This window comes from Hemiscyllium ocellatum, chromosome 5 (assembly GCF_020745735.1).
Source record: "Hemiscyllium ocellatum isolate sHemOce1 chromosome 5, sHemOce1.pat.X.cur, whole genome shotgun sequence".
In the NCBI taxonomy this organism is placed as follows: domain Eukaryota; kingdom Metazoa; phylum Chordata; class Chondrichthyes; order Orectolobiformes; family Hemiscylliidae; genus Hemiscyllium; species Hemiscyllium ocellatum.
The window spans coordinates 128,660,247-128,681,950 of record NC_083405.1 but is presented as its reverse complement, the minus strand read 5'-3'; the positions used below and the strand labels follow the sequence as shown (position 1 = coordinate 128,681,950).

General features: G+C 43.6%; 1 protein-coding gene across 6 annotated transcripts in view; it reads left to right on the top strand.

Annotated features, from left to right (window-relative positions):
• Positions 1 to 21,704, top strand: part of zbtb47b (zinc finger and BTB domain containing 47b) — a 270,356-nt gene that overhangs the window by 74,652 nt on the left and 174,000 nt on the right. The window contains exon 1 of one of the 6 annotated variants that reach the window (XM_060825190.1): positions 1,510 to 1,612. The exons of 3 other annotated variants lie outside the window; for them this stretch is intronic. Coding sequence is in view for 1 of the 3 variants with exons in the window: in XM_060825186.1 (XP_060681169.1) it covers positions 1,611 to 1,616 (6 nt within the window). In the remaining 2 variants the exon portion in view is untranslated. Of the gene's footprint in view, positions 1 to 1,509; positions 1,703 to 21,704 lie in introns of those variants that run through there. 2 more of the 6 variants (XM_060825186.1, XM_060825188.1) reach the window with 2 other exon arrangements.

Sequence of the window (21,704 nt, the reverse complement as noted above, 5' to 3'; positions counted from 1 at the left end):
CAGACGGCTATCAACAACACATTGACTTGGATCCCATTTACCACCCTCTGAGAAAAAGAGAAAAATACAGCTTCCACGATGTAAATGGTACAGTAGTTTCTGATGTTTTGGAGCAGGTTTGTTATAATTGACGGTATTTCCTCCAGTCTATGGCCAGTTTCAGTGACATGTTAGAACGATGATTCATTTGGTATTTTACTGACTGTGACCATGAATTTTCCCTGGTAGCTGGGTGGTATGCAGGAGGCTTCTGGTCCTAAAAGTGGGTGGGTCATCCATAATCTCTGTCATATCTCCTGGTAATAGTGGGAGTGAGTGGAGTGTTGCATTAGGGTCTCCCAATCACAGCTGCACACCCTGTCCAGTCATATTGTTGAGGGAGACCTCCTCAATGGGTCATTGCCCACACCCCCCTTCTGGTGATATTGCTCAGGGAGGGGAGTCCCCTCAAAGAATCATTGCCTACATCCCCCACCGTTTTCCCCCCCCCCCCCCCCCGTGATATTGCCAAGGGTGGGGGTCTCCTCAGTGGGTCATTGCTCATACTCTCTGCCTCCCAGTGATTATTGCTGAGGGAGGAGTCCCCTCTTTGGATCAAAGTCCACTGCCCATCTGGTGGTATTGTTGAGGGAGGGGTCCCCTCACTGGGTCATTACCCACATTCCTCCCTCCCAACAGTGTTGTTGCTGAGGAAGAGGGTCCCCTCGATCATTACCCACACCCCCCCTTCGCGGTGTAATTGCTGAGGGAGGGGAGTCTCCTCAATGGGTCATTGCCCACACCCCCCTTGCGGTGTAATTGCTGAGGGGGGTCTCCTCAATGGGTCATTGCCCACACCTCTCTTTCCCCCCCCCCCCCAAACAGTGTTATTGCTGAGGGAGGGGAGTCCCCTCAATGGGTCATTGCCCACAACCCCCCCTCGTGGTGTAATTGCTGAGGGAGGGGGTCCCCTCAATGGGTCATTGCCCACCCCCCCTCGTGGTGTTATTGCAGAGAGAGGGGGTCCCCTCAATGGGTTATTGCCCACCCCACCTCGCGGTGTTATTGCAGAGAGAGGGGGTCCCCTCAATGGGTTATTGCCCACCCCACCTCGCGGTGTTATTGCAGAGAGAGGGGGTCCCCTCAATGGGTCATTGCCCACACCCCCCCACCCCCTCGCGGTGTAATTGCTGAGGGAGGGGGTCCCCTCAATGGGTCATTGCCCACACCCCCCTCGCGGTGTAATTGCTGAGGGAGGGGGGTCCCCTCAATGGGTCATTGCCCACACCCCCCTCGCGGTGTAATTGCTGAGGGAGGGGGGTCCCCTCAATGGGTTATTGCCCACACCCCCCTCGCGGTGTAATTGCTGAGGGAGGGGGGTCCCCTCAATGGGTCATTGCCCACACCCCCCCACCCCCCTCGCGGTGTAATTGCTGAGGGAGGGGGTCCCCTCAATGGGTCATTTGCCCCCCCCCCCGGTGAGCGCTCGCCTCTCGAGCGCCCGCCCCCTCGGGCTCTGAGTGACAGCTCTCGGGGCAGCCGATGGTTCCACGGGGCTCCTCCGCCGCTCCGAGCGGGCTGGGTGAGCCGAGCCGAGGCGAGGCGCCGCTCCGGCCGCCAGAGCCCGAGTGATGTGGGTAAGAGAACGTGACCGAGGGCGCCGGGAGGGAGCGCTTTCGATGAACCCCTTGACTCTCTCTCTTCCCCCCTCGGTTTGCAAAAGGTGGGTGGGAGGAGGAGGAGGGTTGGGTTGGGTGGGGGGGAGCGGCCGCCCTCTCTTTCCCCCCCCCCCCACCGGGAACCGCGGAGGGGGCGGGGTGCGGTGTTTTGAAGTCGCGGGTGTGGGCGGGGTGGGGGGGAGAGAAGGCCTGTAGGCCGCTGCGAGCCTCCGGACTCGGTTAACCTCGCCATACGCAGGCGCTGCCGGTGACGGGAGCCCCCCCCGGGGTCCGGAGCCCGGAGCCCGGAGCCCGGAGCCCGCCTGAGTGTAAACCCCCGCCCCGGGATGTGGTGTTGGTGTCCCGGGAGGCCGCTGACAGCACTGACACTCCTTTAAAACTGCACTAGACTTGTTGCGAAGGGAGAATGCAGACTCTCTCCTTTTAACCCCCCCCCCCCTCTTTATTTCGTGAGAAGTAAGAGGAATGCTTGGGTATCGTTCTTAAATTTTGCAGATTTTTCTTGTATTATCCACAACCTTTGCTCTTATCAGTTAACCCTGAGAGCTTGTTCCCATGCAATCTGTTTTTCGGGGTGGGGGGCGGGGTGGGGTCACGGCGGTCTGTCCTTGGACTGTACAGTGAAACTGTTGTTGGACAGTCTGGGGGTTGGGGGTGGGAATGTTGTTCAGTGTATTGTTCCAGGGATAGTGTGAAATATCAACCATTGTGAATGTGAAGCTGATTGTGTAAATCTACGTTTTAAAGACATGTATTTTACCATCCTTCAGTTTGTACGGTTTAAGCATGTTTGGGAATACCAAAATGGGAAACTGTTTACTGCAAATGTTAGAATAGTTTATTTAATCCAATGCTGCTTGGACGTTTGACTATTTCATTCACATTTGTAAGCAAGATTACAATAAATCTGAAATTTCCATGTATTTGCATAGTGTCAGTAGGCAAATTTGACACCACTTTTCCTGGTTGAAGATGTTGTAGAGTTAGTTGCAGTGATATGGGTAAACATTTTATTTGCTAATTGTTTCCTTTCTATTGAATACTTGACTTTTTCATTTTGATTTAAATACCATAATTGCTTTTTTAAAAATAAAATCTGTAAAACATGTTGAAGTTCTTGTGGATTAAAATTTGTAATGTTTAAGAGTGCCGTAAAGGGAGGGCAGTAGAGCCCAGAGAGATGTGAAAGTAAACTTCTTGCATGTATTATGCTCAGCAAGTCCAGCAGCATCTGTGGAGAGAAAAGCACACTTAACTTTCTGATGAAAGGTGAACAACCTGAAGGGTTAACTATTTCTGTCTGAATATTTTCATCATTTCTTGGTTTTAGCTCTGACTTCCCAGCATCTGATATTTTGCGTTACTGCATGTTTCTATTTCGAATTTGGCCAAGATTTTCCCTTTTCCCATTATCCCTTACTTTAAGAATCAGTTGTTGAACTTCACTGTAAACTATGACATCTAAGTTAGATCAACTGTTGATCAATGAAAATTGAAATGCTACCTTTTTAAAAAAATAAAATCAATGTCTAGAAAGAGAAAACAATAAGCATATTTCCTTTTTAAACTTGTTTTTTAGTGTATAGTTTGTGAACTTTTTGTTTCCCTGCGATTTTCTTCAGATATTTACAGTTTTGCATCTCCTTGTCATTCACTGTATACTTTTTTTTTGATGTTTGGTCCACCAGACTACCATGTGGCTAAAAAATGAGGTCTGCAGATGCTGGAGATCACAGCTGCAAATGTGTTGCTGGTCAAAGCACAGCAGGTTAGGCAGCATCTCAGGAATATGTGATTAAAGCAGAGACCAGCTATTCATCTAACTGAATGGCTGAGTAGTCTCCAGGGACTGGATGGGGTTGGTTAGCTGGGTGGATGGCAGGTTTGCAATGCTGAGTGACATCAACAGCTTGGGTTCAATTCTCTACGAAGGATTCTCCTTTTCAACCTCTCCCCTCACTTGAGGCATGGTCAAACCATGACGAGTCATCTCTCTCTCTCTCTCTCTCTATCTATCTGTGTGTGTGAAAGCAGCCTCATAGGGCTATGGTGGACTCTGTCTATCCCAATGATCAGGGTGCCAGTTTCTAATGTTGCCAATGATTATAAAATTGGATAGCCACATGGTAGCAAATGTGTTGCTGGTCAAAGCACAGCAGGCCAGGCAGCATTTCAGGAATAGGGAATTTGACGTTTCGAGCATAAGCCCTTCATCAGGATTTCATAATTGAACAGACAAGCTTGAGTTTCAAGATTGTACCCACTTCTGGATTCTCTCACCAGAGATTCTATTTAACTTACCTGATCTAAATCTTTTTCAATACCTTGATTTGATCAGTCTTCAATCTTCTGTATTCAAGTGTATGCAACTTGAGTGAATACAAAATATCTTCAGAAATTAATGCTTTATATCCTGAGATAATGAATCTGTTTTGTCACCTCTCACAGACACGGGCCTTTGTTTTGATGTTTTTCATTCTTTTACGTTGTGAAATGTTTCACTATCCCTGAATGGCATAGTCAAATTGGCACTTATTCTTGATCAACAACTTTTATGGTTGTTTCCTATTGGTTATTATTCCCTGAAACTTTTCATATAATCACAGTTTCTTTCATTATTGAAAAATAACCTGACAGATACACACAGCACACCTCCACCCCAGGTTATGTTCCCAGCTACTGTGCAGGATTCCCTTTATTTTGGAAAAAGCCATTTTTTTTCATCAGCACTTTTATCATAAACCAGACCCTTGAATTCATGTTCCTTGTTTTTGTGCTGTTGCTATTCTGTACAAAGAAGTATTATTAACTTAAGATCATTCCATTTTTATACTCCTCCTTCTGTTGGGGGCTAGGGCTTCGCGCTATCTCGAAGGCTTAATCAGCACAGTTATCTTCAGATTGAGTCCTGTAACCTTTCAGGCCGATAAAGACTCAGTTATTCACTGAACAAATTTCTAAAGCTATTGCAAAGACTTGGTAAACTGCTGCTGAAGGACTTGCAGTTAATCCTACTTGTGTTGAATAATGAAGGTTGCAATACATTGTGCAAAAAGCTGAGCGCTGAAACGGCAACAATAGTGTCAGAACCTGATTTGAGGCTTGTATGCTCAGCTCCTACTTTCTTGTATGTTTTCTCTCCTGGCTGCCTGTCGTTTAGTGGGTAAATTCCAATGCATTCAATGATATGATCTTTTCTGGCACATGCATGTGATAGCTTGAAGTGGATTATTCTGTAAAGTTTCTGGCTGGATTTTTTTAAATATCGATTTCTTTGCAAATCATTCAAAACAAAATTATATAAATATCCAGGTACCAACGTGAACTGACTGTGTAAAAGTGACTGTTTTCTTTCCTTTAATACCACAATTGTTTTCTTTAATATCTACATATCTTCCTTCCCTTACCTCTTACCAACCATTCAACCCCAAACACACTGGCACACACCATTTGACTCCCTGTTAAACTGGGTGTTTTAGCTTCCTATAGGTTGTTCTCAGTGGTACCAGTCATTTAATAATGTTGTGACATATTCTGTTTAAGCCATGCTTTAATACTGAGTTTATTGTAGCTTTTTCACTGGTACTTTGGTACATATGACATTTATAAATCTTGCCTTGGAGAAAGTGAGGATCGCAGGTATGGGAGAGTCAGAGTCATAAAGTGTGGTGCTGGAAAAGTACAGCAGGTTAGGCAGCATCTGTGGAGCATCACCAGACCACACGCGGTTGCTGTTTGTTCTTGTGAATATGAATGAACTTTAGCACAACACAAAGTTATTATTCCTTCCCAAATTGATCAGTCTGTACTTGCACCATGTGGTGTGATAGAGATGCACCCAAACTAAGGAAACAATGATACTAAATCTGGTATGTTGCCACCTTATATAAGATGCCAGAAATGAGAGTGGAGTTACAAAATTGAACTTTGAAACGTGCACTTTACAGAAGTAAATGTAACTTGCATTTATACTTTTAATATAATAACCTAGTTTCCTAGTTGCAATCTTGAATTGCTGCACTCCATGTAGCGTATGCAGATCCCCAATGCTTTTGGGGAGGGAAATCTTAGATTTTGGTATGCTTTCAAGCCAGGCTGGTGTGTTGCATGGTGGGGAAGTTGCAGTTGGTGGTGTACCTGTTGCCTTTGTCATTCTTGGTAGTGTTCAAGGGTTTGAAAGGTGTTGCCAAATGAGGTTTAGTGAATTAATGCAGTACATCTTGTAGATGACACACACTTGATCCTGATTGTTGGTAATGGAGAGAATGAATGTGGGCTGCTTTGTTATAGATGTGTCGAGCTTCTTGTGTTGTTGCACCCATTCAGGCAAATGGGGACTGTTCTAAAACACTCCTTACTTGTACCTTTATAGATAGTGGAAGGACTTCACAGAGTCAGGAGATGAGCTACTTGTTGCAGGATACCAAGCCTCTGACCTGCTCTTGTAGCCACTATATTTGTATGGCTAGTCAATTTAGTTTCTGGTCAATAGGGCATTCAGTGATGGTAATGCCATTGCTTGAAAAGGTTCAGAAAAATTATACAGGTATGCTACAGGCTTGTAGGGTTTGAATAATAGGGAGAGGTTGATTAAGCTAGCACTAGTTTCTCTAAACATCAGAGGCAGAGTTTACAAAGTGAGGGACATGGATAGGATCATAAAATCATAGAGATGTACAACATGGAAACAGACCCTTCGGTCCAACCTGTCCATACTGACCAGATATCCCAACCCAATAGAGTTCCATCTACCAGCCCCCAGCCTATATCCCTCCAAACTCTTCCTATTCATATACCCATCCAAATGTCTCTTAAATGTTGCAATTGTACCAGCCTCCACCACTTCCTCTGGCAGCTCATTCCATACACATACCACTCTCTGTGAAAATGTTGCCCCTTAAGTCTCTTTTATATCTTTCCCTTCTTATCCTAAACCTATGCCCTCTAGGTCTGGACTTCCCGATCCCAGGGAAAAGACTGTGTATTTACCCAATCTATGCCCCTCATAATTTTGTAAACCTCTGTAAGGTCTCCCCTCAACCTCCGACGCTCCCATGGAAAACAGCTCCAGTCTGTTCAGCCTCTTCCCTATAGCTCAAATTCTCCATCCTTGTAAATCTTTTCTGAACCCTTTTCAAGTTTCGCAACATCTTTCCGATAGGAAGGAGACCAGATTTGCATACAATGTTTCAACAAAGGCCTAACCAATGTCCTGTACAGGACAACATGACCTCCCAACTCCTATACTCAATACTCTGACCAACAAAGGAAAGCATACCAAGCGCCGCCTTCACTATCCTATCTACCTGCGACTCCACTTTCAAGGAGCTATGCATCTTTTTCCCGGGGTAGTAGAGTCCAAAACATGAAGGGAAAGATTTAAAAGGGATCTAAGCGGCAACTTTTTGTGCAAGGATTGAGCTGCCAGAGGAAATGGTGGAGGCTGGTACAATTACAACATTTAACAGGCATCTGGAGCGGGTATATGAATAGGAAGGATTTAGATGGCTATGGGCCAAATGCTTGAAGATGGGACCAGATTAACTTTAGGATATCTGGTCAGAATGGACAAGTTGGATCGGAGGCTCGGTTTCCATTCTGTATAGGACAATGACTCTATGAATGTCAAGAGCCACTGTTGCTTGAGATCGTTAATGCCTACATTTGAATGCTGCAATTGTTAATTGCTTAGGACTTAGCTGACAGCATGACTGCTGATGGTGGAGTTACTAAAATCAGTGATGAGCAAAAATTGGAGGATGGTAGATATCTCTGGGGGTGGTGTTGGTTATAGTTTTGGATCAGGTTACAGAAATATGGAAACATGAGGGTATGGAGGCACTTGAAAACCAAGACAAGAATTTTAAATAGAGTAATTGCCAGACTGGGAAGGATTGCTGGTTAATGAGTACAGAGGTGACTAGTTTGCCTAATTAAACTGCACATTTGAATAGTTATCGGATTGCATATTTGAACGTCTTGGTAGATCTGTGCTCAGTTATGCCTTGTGACTTCTAAACTTGATTGTTAGAAGACACTCTCTCTCCCTAGCTTATCTCTCTCATTCTACCCGCTAAATCTGTGGCCATCTAAATCTCTGTCCATTTTGACACTTGCAGTCTTGTTCTTGTATCAGTCTGTTCACCAACCTGCGTTGGTTCAGGGACTAGCAACGTGTTTATTTAAAAATGTTTATCCTTGTGTTAAAAGCCCTCCATGTTCTTGCCCCTCTCTATCCCTAATTTCCTAAACCCTGTGCTTTCCTCCCTGTTTGGCTGCAGGCCACTCTGCCACATAGCTCAGTATTGTACTTTCTAATGTTTCTAGCACCATAACACCTTTCTGTACTTGAGAGGCACTATATATCTTCATTTGTAGCTGGTGAGGGAGAGGAAAAACCCATCCTTTGACTTTGATCTAGTTAGCTCTATTTAATTATTCACTAACAGCATCTGCAAATTCTAACACCAAAATGGCTGCCTTTCTAAATTCGATGTGATTTTTGGGCAGAAATCTCTTTGCATTGGTGTTTTGTGTAGTGTTGCGGTTTGTGCATTAGTGCCTTTTTATTGAAAAGATGTCAATTTTAAAGTTACAGTGATAAAAGCAGAGTTGACCACATGTGCATGAAGCTTTGTGAATGCTTTTCTTAAATATGGATTCCAGTGGTCAACTTACAACCAAGAACAGAGAACTCTGTTCAGCAACTGGCATCAAACATTAGAGTCTTAGCATCACAGAGATGTACAGCATGGAAACAGACCTTTCTGTCCAACTTGTCCATGCTGACCAGATATCTCAACCCAATCTAGTCCCACCTTTCAGCACCTAGCCCATACCCCTCCAAACCCTTCCTATTCATATCTGTACCCATCCAGATGCCTTTTAAATGTTGCAATTGTACTAGTCTCCACCACTTCCTCTGGCAACTCATTCCATACATGTACTGCCCTCTGTGTGAAAAAGTTACCTCCTTAGATATCTTTTATATCTTTTAAAGCTATGCCCTCTAGTTCTGGTCTCTCCCACCCCAGGGAAAAGGCTTTCTCTATTTATCATATCCATGTCCCTCATAATTTTTTAAACTTCTATACGGTGTCCCCATAGCCTCCAACGCTCCAGGAAAAACCGCCCCAGCCTGTTCAGTCTCTCCCTATAGCTCAAATCCTGCAATCCTGGCAACATCCTTGTAAATCTTTTCTGAACCCTTTCAAGTTTCACAATGTCCTGTACAGCCGCAACATGACCTCCCAACTCCTATACTCAATACCCTGACCAATAAAGGAAAGCATACTAAATGCTTTCTTCACTGTCCTTTCTACCTGCGACTCCACTTTCAAGGAGCTATGAACCTGTACTCAAAGATCTCTTTGATCAGCAACACTCCCATAGACCTTATGATTAAGTGTACAAGTCCTGCTAAGATTTGCTTTCCCAAAATGCAGCTCCGCATATTTAACCATGGATTGATTGTTTATCACCTTCACTTCCTCCTCGCCTTTCGTGAGCACAAGATATTTATGGAAAAGGAAGGCAATTGAATCTTAGATCATCCACTCAGATACCCTTCAGTTTTTCCTAATGCTGGTTGTTAAATGGTTCCATCATTTTTGCCTCGGTCATTCTATATTTTGATGATGATCTGTTTAATTATATTGAATTTCACATTCTGTCCTGAACTTGCTAAAGAAAAGAAAGATTTGTGTTTATCTGGTACTTTTTAATGACCAAGGCTATCCCAGCATTCCTCAAAGTACAATGCTGAAAATGTGTTGCTGGAAAAGCGCAGCAGGTCAGGCAGCATCCAAGGAACAGGAGATTCGACATTTCGGGCATAAGACCTTCTTCCTGAAGAAGGGCTTATGCCCAAAACGTCGAATCTCCTGTTCCTTGGATGCTGCCTGACCTGTTGCGCTTTTCCAGCAACACATTTTCAGCTCTAATCTCCAGCATCTGCAAACCTCACTTTCTCCTCAAAGTACAATGCACAATCATGAACCTCTTTTTTGAAATATAATACAGGAAGCACAACAACTGATTCATGCACAGCAAGCTACCACAAACAGTAAGTGAAAATGACCAGATCATCTGTGTGTGATGTTGGCCTGAGAGACAAATATTAACGAGGCTATCAGGAAGAACTCCCTGCGCTTGCATCTACCTGAGAAGTGCCGATCGGAGCTCGGTTTAAAATCTCGTCCAAAGGACAGTGCCTCTGATAATACTGCACTGGGGATTACTTGCTCACATGTCTGAAGCGGGGCCCAAACCCATGATCTTTTCACTCATGCATGGAGGTATTAGTACAGGGCCAAAGGTGACACGGTATTTCTGAAGTAAATTACATGAGAAGATTAAAGGATTTATTCATCCTGTGATTTACCTCTGTGAACTGTTCCTTGGTGTATGGCTAGCTCATGGGATCAGCAAGTACTGGGTGGATCAGAAATGAATTGATTCAATATTGGCAATGATGCTATGAGGCAGCACTTTTCATTTCATTATAAATTTGCCTCACTTTTATATAAATGGCAATCCAGTTCAGTCCTCAGAAGATCAGTTTATTCTTTGTCAGAGAGAGTACTTATCCTTGTGATTTAACCCTTACATGACCTAATCTGAAAATAAGTTTTCTTTGAATTGTTTAACCCTATCCATACATTTTAATTTGCAGCTGGTGAGGGACCATAGACCATGAATTTGAAGTTATGTACCTGCAGGTTTCTGGCACAAACTTAAAATACTGCTACATCTGTCTTGACATTGGATTTGGGGTTAAAATTGGCTGCTAATCTGCTTGTTGGAAAGTTCCTTTATTTTTGTGTTGTTATACCTATATTTTAAGTTCCTCAGTGGATTAGTCTATCTCTAGTTGAAGAGAAATAAGGAACAACAGATCTTTTAACTGAGATGAAGGGTTGACAGAGTTTGAGGAGCATGAGGTGTAAAGGAAAAGGAGAAATCTGAACCAAATCTTGCTTCAAAATAAGCCATGTTAACAGGAACTTTGCCGAAGTTTAAAGTTGAATATTGAGTGCCTTGGGCTTCCTTTGTGGCTCTGTAAAATATAGTTGCCTTTAGAAGGACAGTACATGCATGTCCTCTGCACATTTTGTTTCCCTTTCTCCCCACAAAACCAGTGAATTCTCTGTAGCTTCAGTTTTTGAATATACTAATATTTGCAGTGCTGCATGCTAATTTTGCTATAATACTGAATATTTTCCTGAGTCATTATGAAAACAATGGTTTGTTAAACTGAGAATAAATGTGAACTCTCTTGAAACAGTGTGATTCTGCCTTTTCCCCTGGCTCTGGGGAGACCTGTCTTTTGGTGTGCAGTGATATAACTCATCAATCATAACAAAATAAAAAATAGAAGCAGGAATAGGTCATTCAGTCCTTTGAATTCATGCTGCCATTTCAGTGAGATCAACAGCAACACACTATCCAGGACAAAGCAGCCACTTGATTGGCACTATATCCACAAACATCCACTCCCTCCACCACTGATGTTCAGTAGCAGCAATGTGTAATATCTACCAGATGCACTGCAGAAATTTGCCAAAGAACCGTAGCACCTTCTAAACCCACAACCGTTTCCTTCTAGAATGACAGGGCCAGCAGATTTGTGGGAATACCACCACCTGCAAATTCCCCTCCACCATCCTAACTTGTAAAATCACTGCCGCACGGTAACTGGGTCAAAGACTTAGAGTTTCCTCCCGAACAGAATTAAGAGTCTACCAACAGCACATGGATTGCAGCAGTTCAAGAAAGCAGCTCATTGCCACCTTCTCAAGGACAACAAGGGACAGGCAATAAATGCTGGCCCAGCCAGTGACCTCCCATGAGAGGAGCATAGAGACTTTGAGTGGGCAACGGTCTAGTAGATGGAATATAATGTTAATAAATGTGAAGTCATCCATTTTGGTAGTAGTAATAGTAAAAAGGATTATTACTTGAATGGTAAGAGTTTGCAGCATGCTGTTCTGCAGAGGGACCTGGGTATCCTTGTGCATGAATCACAGAAGGTCTGTCAGCAGGTACAAGTAATTAGGAAGGCAAATGGAATTTTGTCCTTCATTGCTAAAGGGATTGAGTTCAAAAGCAGATAAGTTATATTGCAGGTGTATAGGGTGCTGGTGAAGCCACACCTAGAGTACTGCATTCAGTTGTGATATCCTTACTTAAGAAAGAATGTACTGGCACTGGAGGGGGTGCAGACGAGGTTCACTAGGTTGATTCCGGTGTGAGGGAATTGCTTATGATGAGAGGCTGAGTAGACTGGGATTATGTTCATTGAAATTCAGAAGAATGAGGGGGGAACTTTAAACATACACAATTATGAAGGGAATAGATTAGAGAAGTAGAAAGGGTATTTCCTTTGGCAGGCGAAACTAAGACAAAAGGACATAGCCTCAAGATTATAGGGAGCAGTCTTGGACTGAATTGAGAAGGAACTTCTTCAATCCGAGGTTGTAAAGCTGTATAGAATTCCTTGCCCGGTGAAGTATTGATGCTACTTCAGTTTTTAAAGCTAAGATAGTTTTTTTTTAGCAATAAAGGAATTGAGGGATATGGTACAAGCACGGGTAAGTGGAGCTGAGTCCATGAAAAGATCAGCCGTGATCTTATTGAATGGTGGAGCAGTCTCAAAAAGCCAGATGGCCCAGTCCTGCTCCTAGTTTTTAAGTTCTTACGAGTGAATTTAAAAGAAACATGGCTGATTTTGTATCTCAAAACTATTTTCCTATATTATCTTTGTGTCCATTAATGTGTTTAATCTGTTGACCTTGGTCTTGAACATACTCAGCCACTGAACCTCCACACTGGGACAAGGACTGAAAAGAGTCACCATACTTTGAAGGAAATTCCTCCTTTTCATCCTAAATCACCTGCCGTTTCTTCCTTGATTCCATTCCCTGGAACTGGGTCCCCTTGGTCAAAAAAAAATTCCACTTCTTGTTGTGAAATTTGTAATTTCAGTTCACATTGTGAAGAAATTCCTCCATTTCTTAGTCCAAAGTGGCCTACTTAAATGAATTTTAAACGCTGTCCCCTGGTTCTAGACAGTGTCCCCCCCCCCACTTCCACTAAAAGTCTGCTTTTAGCCTAAAGATTGATGTTTGCTTTGTAAGGATGAGACTTAAACTAATTTACTAATTTTATTTATTTTGTTTTGCACTTACTCTGTAGTATTTCCCCATACTTCACCTGGTATCCCATTACCTTCTAATGAAATGAAATACTGTCATCTAAGCAGTTGTTAAGCTATTGATTTTAGCTGACAGATTTTTCAGCGTTTTTAAATTCTCTTCCCTTTGAGTCCTACATGCGGGTTGTGGCTGCGCAGCACATGGTAAGATCCGAGTCTTAAAATACAATTTGACCTCTTTGAGGTTCACGTTGGCTGGGCTCTGCTATGCTGGCAATTGACATTTAGCCAGAAGCAATGTTTCTGAAATTGTCTTCACTTTTAGGTTACACTAGCTAAATGGCGCAACCTCAAACAGGCTGGCTGGTGTTGTTGGTTAATCTCATGTTTCTTTTCCCCCTTGTTGAGCAAAAATATCAACAGGCGCACCCAAAATTGAGATCAAGTTAAATAAGACAGAGGTTTCATTATATTTTCTTTATTGATTGTGTTCCTGCAGCTCATGTAGTAGTAATATTTTACTACCAAATTTCAGTTGTAAAGTTTTTTACCTAACCTCAGTAACCCTCATTTGTGTTTTTGTAAACTGTTCTAAGGTAATGTTTTCCGTATGCTCTTAATTGATTGGAATAAAGCCAGTAAGCCAAAAATACTTTGCTGGATATGGTAAAAGTTTTGTGCTGAAGCCTGGCTGTACTTTGGTGGAAATATCACTTCATCATGTCCTTGTACCTTCACCTGTGCAATGCACAGTGAGGCAGGTTAATGTTTCAGAAATGGAAATGGAAGTGAAAATGAAATTCTGGTGCTTCTCTCGGGAGGTCACTGTATTAAGATATTGCAAAAAAAATGTTTCATAATTGTCACTCCTGGCTAGGCCAGCATTTGTCACTCCTGGCTAGGCCAGCATTTGGTGCTTGTCCCTAATTGCCCAGAGGGTAATTCAAGAGTCAACCACATTGTTGATGGTCTGGAGTCACACATAGGCCAGACCAAGAAAGGATAATAGTTTCCCTCGGTAAAGGACAGTGCGCCAGATGGGCTTTCCCAACAATTGTCAATGGATTCATAGTCATTGTTAGGCTCTTTAATCCCATATTTGTTTTCCTGCACTGAATTCAAATTCCACCATCTACCAGTGCGGGATTTGAACCCGGGTTCTCAAGACCTCGCCGAGGTCTCTGGATTAACAGTCCAGAGATAATATCACTAGGATATTGTCTCCACTGCTGCGGTTGTTGATGTGCATAGTTAATGTAATTCAAATAGTGGACATTCTTTTTTGGTCAGCATGTGTAAGATTGAAGGTGTACAAGAAACAGTTGCAATTAGAAGACTTAAAATTTCCTGATATAAGAAACTAACGCAATTTCGGCTTGAAAATATTAGGGCTTTTTCCTGTTAAGAGTAAATAATGTTCTGGAGTGATTTGAAAAAGCTACTTCTGTCTATTCTATTTTCAATGGTTGGCAGCTCTAAGAGAAGAGGACATAGAGGTCTCCAGTGTAAGAGGTTTAGGAAAGACAGCAGTTACACTTTTTGGTTTAAACAGATAGCTGTGAGCTGCAAAATTCATGATGTGTACACTTAAGATTAGCTTTACTGGATGCTTGGGACTGGTGAAGGTGAACAGGGACATTGGCAGAAGCTGTTGCTTGATGGAGTATTTGCATCAAAATTGACTGGTCGAGGGAAATGGCTGTTTTTATGCCATAATGTATTGTGAAAGATTTTCTTGTTTTCAAAAATTCAATAGAAATGCCAGTGACGATGAAAAATCTGGGAAGCAAAAGATTAAGCGAGAGGTAAATAGGAGGTAGACAAGAAGGGTTTCCTGGATAATGAAAGGATCATTGTGTATTCTTTTGCTTGTATAGAATTTAGTCAAAGTTTAATTATCAGTTAAAATTAGCATAACTTCTGTAGTGGGGAAAATTCTTCGAGTCTATTATCAAAGGAGAAATAGCGAGGCATCCAGATAAAAATTGTCCCATTGGGCAGATGCAGCATGGGTTTATGAAGGGCAGGTCATGCTAAAATAATCTTTTGGAATTCTGTGAAGACATTACAAACTCAGTGGACAACAGGGACCCAGTAGATATGGTGTAGCTAGATTTCCAAAAGGCATTTGAGAAGGTGCTGTACAAAAGGCTGCTGCATAAGATGAGGATGCAAGGCATTACGGGCATGGATAGAGGATTGGTTGACTAACCGGAAGCAAGGAGTGAGGATATACAAGTGCTGTTCTGGTTGGTAATCAGTGACTAATGGTGTGCCTCAGAGCTCAGTGTTGACTGCAGTTGTTCACAATTTACATAGATGATTTGGAGTCTGGCACAGATGTGTTCTGTGTCAAAGTTTCCTGATGGCACGAAGATGAGTGGCAGAGCAAAATGTGCAGAGGACTGTGAACCTTTGCAAAGGGACAGTAGATCATTGTGAGTCGGCAAAGGTTTGGCAGATGCAGTACTATATGAATAAATGTGAAGTCATCCATTTTGGTAGGTATAATAGTAGACAGGTCAGGCAGCATCCAAGGAACAGGAAATTCGACATTTCGGGCATAAGCCCTTCATCAGGAATGATGAAGGGCGTATGCCCGAAACGTCAAATTTCCTATTCCTTGGATGCTGCCTGACCTGCTGCACTGTTCCAGCAACACCTTTTCAAAGCTCTGATCTCCAGTATCTGCAGACCTCACTTTCTCCCCATAACAGTAGATAGGACTATTACTTTAATGGTAAGAAATTGCAGCACACTGCTGTGCAGAGGGACCTGGGTGTCCTTCTGCATGAACCACACAAGGTTGGTCTGCAGGTGCAATAGGTAATTAAGGCAAATGGAATTTTGTCCTTCATTGCTAAACAGATTTTAGTTTAAAAGCAGTGAGGCCACACCTGGAGTACTGCATGCAGTTTTGGTCTCCTTGCTTGAGAAAGGATGTACTGGCACTAGAGGGGGTGCAGAGGAGGTTCACAAGGTTGATTCCAGAGTTGAGGGGGTTGGCTTATGTAGAGAGATTTGAGTAGACTGGGATTATATTCATTGGAATCTAGAAGAATGAGAGGGCATCTTATAGAAACTTATAAAGGGAATAGATAAGATAGACATAGGGAGGATGTTTTCACTGGCAGGTGGAATTAGGATAAGAGGGCATAGCCTTAAAGTTAGGGGGAGCAGATTTAGGACCTAATTGCGAAGGAACTTCTTCAACCAGAAGGTTGTGAATCTGTGGAATTCCTTACCCAGTGAAGTAGTTGAGGCCTCGTCAGTGAATGTTTTTAAACCTTGGATATTATGTTTGAACAACAAGGAAGTTAAGGATTATGATTAGAAGTTGGGGGAGTCCATGAAAAGATCAGTCATGATTTTATTGAATGGTGGAGCAGGCTTGAGGGGCCGGATGGCTTATTCCTGCTCCTAGTTCTTTAAGACAACTGAAGAACTACTGTGCCAGTCTTGACTCAGAGTCGAGCTGTCATATTTGGGTTTCATGTTTGCATGTTCAAGTTCTTCTTGAGTGCATGACCTCAGTTCCACATCCATCAAAGTTTTACCTGCACATTCACTAATATCATTTATTGCATCCGTTGCTCCCGATGCGGTCTCCTCTACATTGGGGAGACTTGGACGCCTCCTAGCAAGCGCTTTAGGGAACATCTCCGGGTCACCCGCACCAATCAACCACACCGCCCTGTGGCCCAACATTTCAACTCCCCCTCCCACTCTGCCGAGGACATGGAGGTCCTGGGCCTCCTTCACCACCAGACGCCTGGAGGAAGAACTCCTCATCTTCTGCCTCGGAACACTTCAACCCCAGGGCATCAATGTGGACTTCAACAGTTTCCTTGTTTCCCCTTCCCCCACCTCACCCCAGTTCCAAACTTCCAGCTCAGCACTGTCCCCATGACTTGTCCTACCTGCCTATCTTCTTTTCTACCGATCCACTCCACCCTCCTCCCTGACCTATCACCTTCATCCCCTCCCCCACTCACCTATCTCTCCACGCTTCAGGCTCTCTGCCTTTATTCCTGATGAAGGGCTTTTGCCCAAAACGCTGATTTCGCTGCTCCTCGGATGCTGCCTGAACTGCTGTGCTCTACCAGCACCACTGATCCAAAATCTGATTTCCAGCATCTGCAGTCATTGTTTTTACCTCGGTTGGCACTGCACAGCAGCCTGAAGGGCGTCCTGCACTGTTGTCTGTGCTGTATTTTGAATGCAGGAGAGTTCTCTCCAGTGTCCTGGCTAATGTTTATTCCTCAACTGGCATCACTGAAAATGAATTATGGATATCATAATATTGCTCATTCTGGGAGCCTGTGTGTAAATTAAGTCATATTTTCTATATCACTCGACTTCAAAAATGTAATTGGCTGTAAAACATTGGAAAGCAGAGTATTGTATCTGTGGGACCTTTTATAGTGGAAGAGTGCAATATTTTGATATCGATTTGGTATCCATCAATAATACCGGTGGTGCTATTAGGTATACATACATACATACATACAACATTACAGCGCAGTACAGGCCCTTCGGCTCTTGATGTTGCACCAACCTGTGAAACCAAATATTGGATTTTTAAGTGTGTGTCTGTATGTATCAGAATTCATTCTCTCAAATTGTTCGGAGGTAACGTTGTTTCTAAGCGACTTTTAAGTGTTGAAAGGTCCCCATTTCAAACTCTTTCTGCAGATTTTGAGTGTACAATTTGGCCCATTTCCTGCTGCTAGAACTGCACATCTGTCTATGCTTGGCCCCAGCACTGAGCCTGGTTGTGATTTCCTCCAAAGTTGGTTATCTTGCTCTTAGTTGTGCAGGCTGACTTGCAAGTAATTCATTTTCAGCCACACATAAGAAGACTTTAAGGAATATGAAAAGGAAGAAAATTGGAGAGAGAGAAAAATGTCTATATCAACAGATGCTTGGTAGTTGTTTTTTGTACAGGATAATAGGACATCAGTCAGACATAGATCTCAAAATAATATTTCCAAATTGGAAGAAATGTAAGTTCTCATTCCAGTCACTGATCAATCTTGCAGAGATGAATGAAACTACTTGGCAACACAGCTATGCAAACAATTGCTTCAGCTAAAAGGCTGAAGTGGTAAGGGTGTTAGGGATCACTTTTGAAAGGTTTAAAAAAAAACTGCAAATGTATCAGCTGCGACATTTCCAGGTTCAGTGTTCATTAGATGATCGTGTAGTAGAGTGTGAATTCCTGGGCACGCTTTCTAGTTGACAAATTGAACCAGAGATTGGGCTGTATAATAATCAATATATGCCTGTGATTTCTAGGCAGAAAGTTGAACCTTAGAATTCAACAGTTTAGTATTAATTTCACATTGTTTACAAGGCTTCTAATTTGTGGATGGTGGCTATATGTTTGTTTCATGTAGTTGATTTGCATTGCAGCTGGCAGAGGAAGCTTACTGATTTTTTTTTCACCAGTGCTTTGCCAAAGAATGAGGTGTGATTGGAAAGGAATCTGAACACTGTATCTAGTTTGAATTGTTTCAAGGAGCATTTTGGTATATAATTTGGCATTGATCTACATTTTAGAGTCATAGAGATGTACAGCACTGAAACAGACCTTTCTGTCCAACTTGTCCATGCTAATCAGATACACCAAGCCAATCTAGTCCTAACTGCCAGCACCAGGCCCACATCCCTCCAAACTCTTCCTATTCAAATACCTATCTTAAATGTTGCAATTATACCAGCCTCCACCACATCCTCTGGCAGATCATTCCATACACGTACCACCCTCTGTGAAAAGGTTGCCCCTTAGGTCTTTCCCCTCTCAGCCTAAAACTACGCCCTCAAGTTCTGGACTCCCCCACCCGAAGGAAAAGACTCTGTCTATTTATCGTATCCATGCCCCTCATGATTTTGTAAACTTCTATAAGGTCACCCTTCAGCCTTGGACGCTCCAGGGAAAACTGCCCTAGCCTATTCAACCACTCCCTATAGCTCAAATCCTCCAACCCTGTCAACATCCTTTAAAATCTTTTCTGAACCCTTTCAAGTTTCACAATATCTTTCCGATAGGAAGGAGACAAGAATTGCACGCAATATTCCAAAAGTGGCCTAACCGATGTCCTGTACAGCCGCAAGATGACCTCCTAACTCCTGTATTCAATACCAAATGCCCCCTTCACTATCCCATCTATCTGCGACTCCACTTTCAAGGAGCTATGAACCTGTGCTCCAAGGTCTCTTTGTTCAGCAACACTCCCTAGAACCTTACCATAAAGTGTACAAGTCCGGCTAAGATTTGCTTTCCCAAAATGCAGCACCTCGCACTTTATCTAAATTAAAATCCATCTGCCACATTTCAGCACATTGGTCCATTTGATCAAGATCCCATTGTAATCTGAGGTAACGTTCACTGTTTACTGCACCTCCAATTTTGGTGTCATCTGCAAATTTACAAACTTACCTCCTATGTTCACATCCAAATCATTCATATAAAAGATGAAAATTAGTGGACCCAGCAGCGATCCATGTGGCACTCCAGTCTGAAAAACAACCCTTCACCATCACCCTCTGTCTTCTACCTTTGAGCCAGTTCTGTATCCAAATGGCTAGGTCTCCCTGTATTCCACGAGATCTAACCTTGCTAACCAGTCTCCCATGAGGAGCCTTGTTGAACGCCTTACTGAAGACCATAGAGATCATGTCCAGCACTCTGCCCTCGTCAGTCCTCTTTGTTACTTTTTCAAAAAACTCAATCAACTTCGAGAGATATGATTTCCCACACCCAAAGCCACATTGACTATCCCTAATCAGTCCTTGCTTTTCCAAATATGTGTGCATCCTGTCCCTCAGCATTCCCTCCAACAACTTGCTCATCACTGAGGTCAGGTTCACTGGTATATAGTTGCCTGGCTTGTCCTTACGACCTTTCTTAAACAGTGGCACCACATTAGCCAATCCCCAGTCTTCTGGCACCTCACCTGTGACTATCATGATAAAAATATCTCCGCAAGAGGCCCAGCAATCATTTCCCTAGCTTCCCATAGAGTTTGAGGGTATATGTGATCACGTCCTGGGATTTATCCACTTTTCTGTGTTTCAAGACCTCCAACACTTCCTCCTCTGTAATATGGACATTTTTCAAGATGTCACCGTCTATTTTGCTACATTCTATATCTTCCATGTCCTTTCCCACCGTAAATACTCATGCAAAATACTCGTTTAGTATCTCCCCATCTCCTGCTGCTCCACACAAAGGCCGCCTTGCTGATCTTTAAGGGGCCCTATCCTCTTCCTAGTTACCCTTTTTGTCCTTAATGTATTTTGGTATTAAAAGTGACACTGTGAGAAGGAGAATCAAAAACGGGAACAGTGCACATTTTTCTTTAAGGTGGCATGTTTAAATGTGTGAAATTTAAAGTAAGAATGAGAACTTTACTTGCAAAATTGGTTTTAATTCTCATAGACATCTGTAACGATGTTATAAAATTTGTTTGATTTATTGACATTTAATTAATTTTAATGTCTCCTTTTAGTTGAGTATCTGAACAAATGAAGCCATTGTTCACTGTGATTGTCATGGTTTTTGCAATGACTGAAGTACCTGAGCTCTTGTGGCAAAGTGGTAGTGTTCTTACCTCTGAGTTAGGAGACCTGGACAAAAGTCCCATTTACTCCAGAGGTATGTGACAGCATATCTGAACAGGTTGATTGAGACCTATTTCGTTTTAAAATTTAGAATATCTGAACAAATGAGATCATTGCCCACACCTGTGTACAGCCTTGTCATGATTTTGGTCTGATGGAAGTACAAGGGCATGTGACCTGAGTTCATCCCTTGTGGTTGGAGGGTTCCTAGGCGGAAGATGAGGCGCTCTTCCTCCAACCGTCGTGTTGTTATGGTCTGGCGGTGGAGGAGTCCAAGGACCTACATGTCCTTGGTGGAGTGGGAGGGGGAGTTGAAGTGTTGAGCCACGGGGTGGTTGGGTTGGTTGGTCCGGGTGTCCCAGAGGTGTTCTCTGAATCGTTCCACAAGTAGGCGGCCTGCCTCCGCAATATAGAGGAGGCCACATCGGGTGCAGCGGATGCAATAGATGATTTGTTTAGAGGTGCAGGTCAATTTGGGGCAGATATGGAAGAATCCCTTGGGGCCTTGGAGAGAAGTAAGGGAGGAGGTGTGGGCGCAAGTTTTGCATTTCCTGCGGTTGCAGGGGAAGGTGCCGGGAGTGGAGATTGGGTTGGTGGGGGGTGTGGACCTGATGAGGGAGTCACGGAGGGAGTGGTCTTTTTGGAACGCTGATAGGGGAGGGGAGGGAAGGGAATATATATCCATAGTGGTGGGGTCCGTTTGAAGGTGGCGGAAATGACGGCGGATGATACGCTGTATATGGAGGTTAGTGGGGTGGTAGGTGAGAACCTGTGGGGTTCTGTCCTGGTGGCGGTTGGAGGGGCGGGGCTCAAAGGCGGAGAAGCGGGACGTGGAGGAGATGCGGTGGAGGGCATCATCGATCATGTCTGGGGGGGAAACTGCAGTCCTTGAAGAAGGAGGCCAACTGGGCTATGCGGTATTGGAACTGGTCCTCCTGGGAGCAGATGCGGCGGAGACGAAGGAATTGGGAATATGGGATGGCGTTTTTACAGGGGTCATGGTGGGAGGAGGTGTAGTCTAGGTAGCTTGGGAGTCAGTCGGTTTATAGGAGATGTCTGTGTTGATTCGGTCGCCCGAGATGGAAATGGAAAGGTCTAGGAAGGGGAGGGAGGAGTCTGAGACAGTCCAGGTGAATTTGAGGTCGGGTTGGAAAGTGTTGGTAAAGTGGGTGAACTGTTCAACCTCCTCGTGGGAGCACGAGGCAGCGCCGATACAGTCATCGATGTAACTGAGGAAAAGGTGGGGGGTGGTGCCAGTGTAGTTG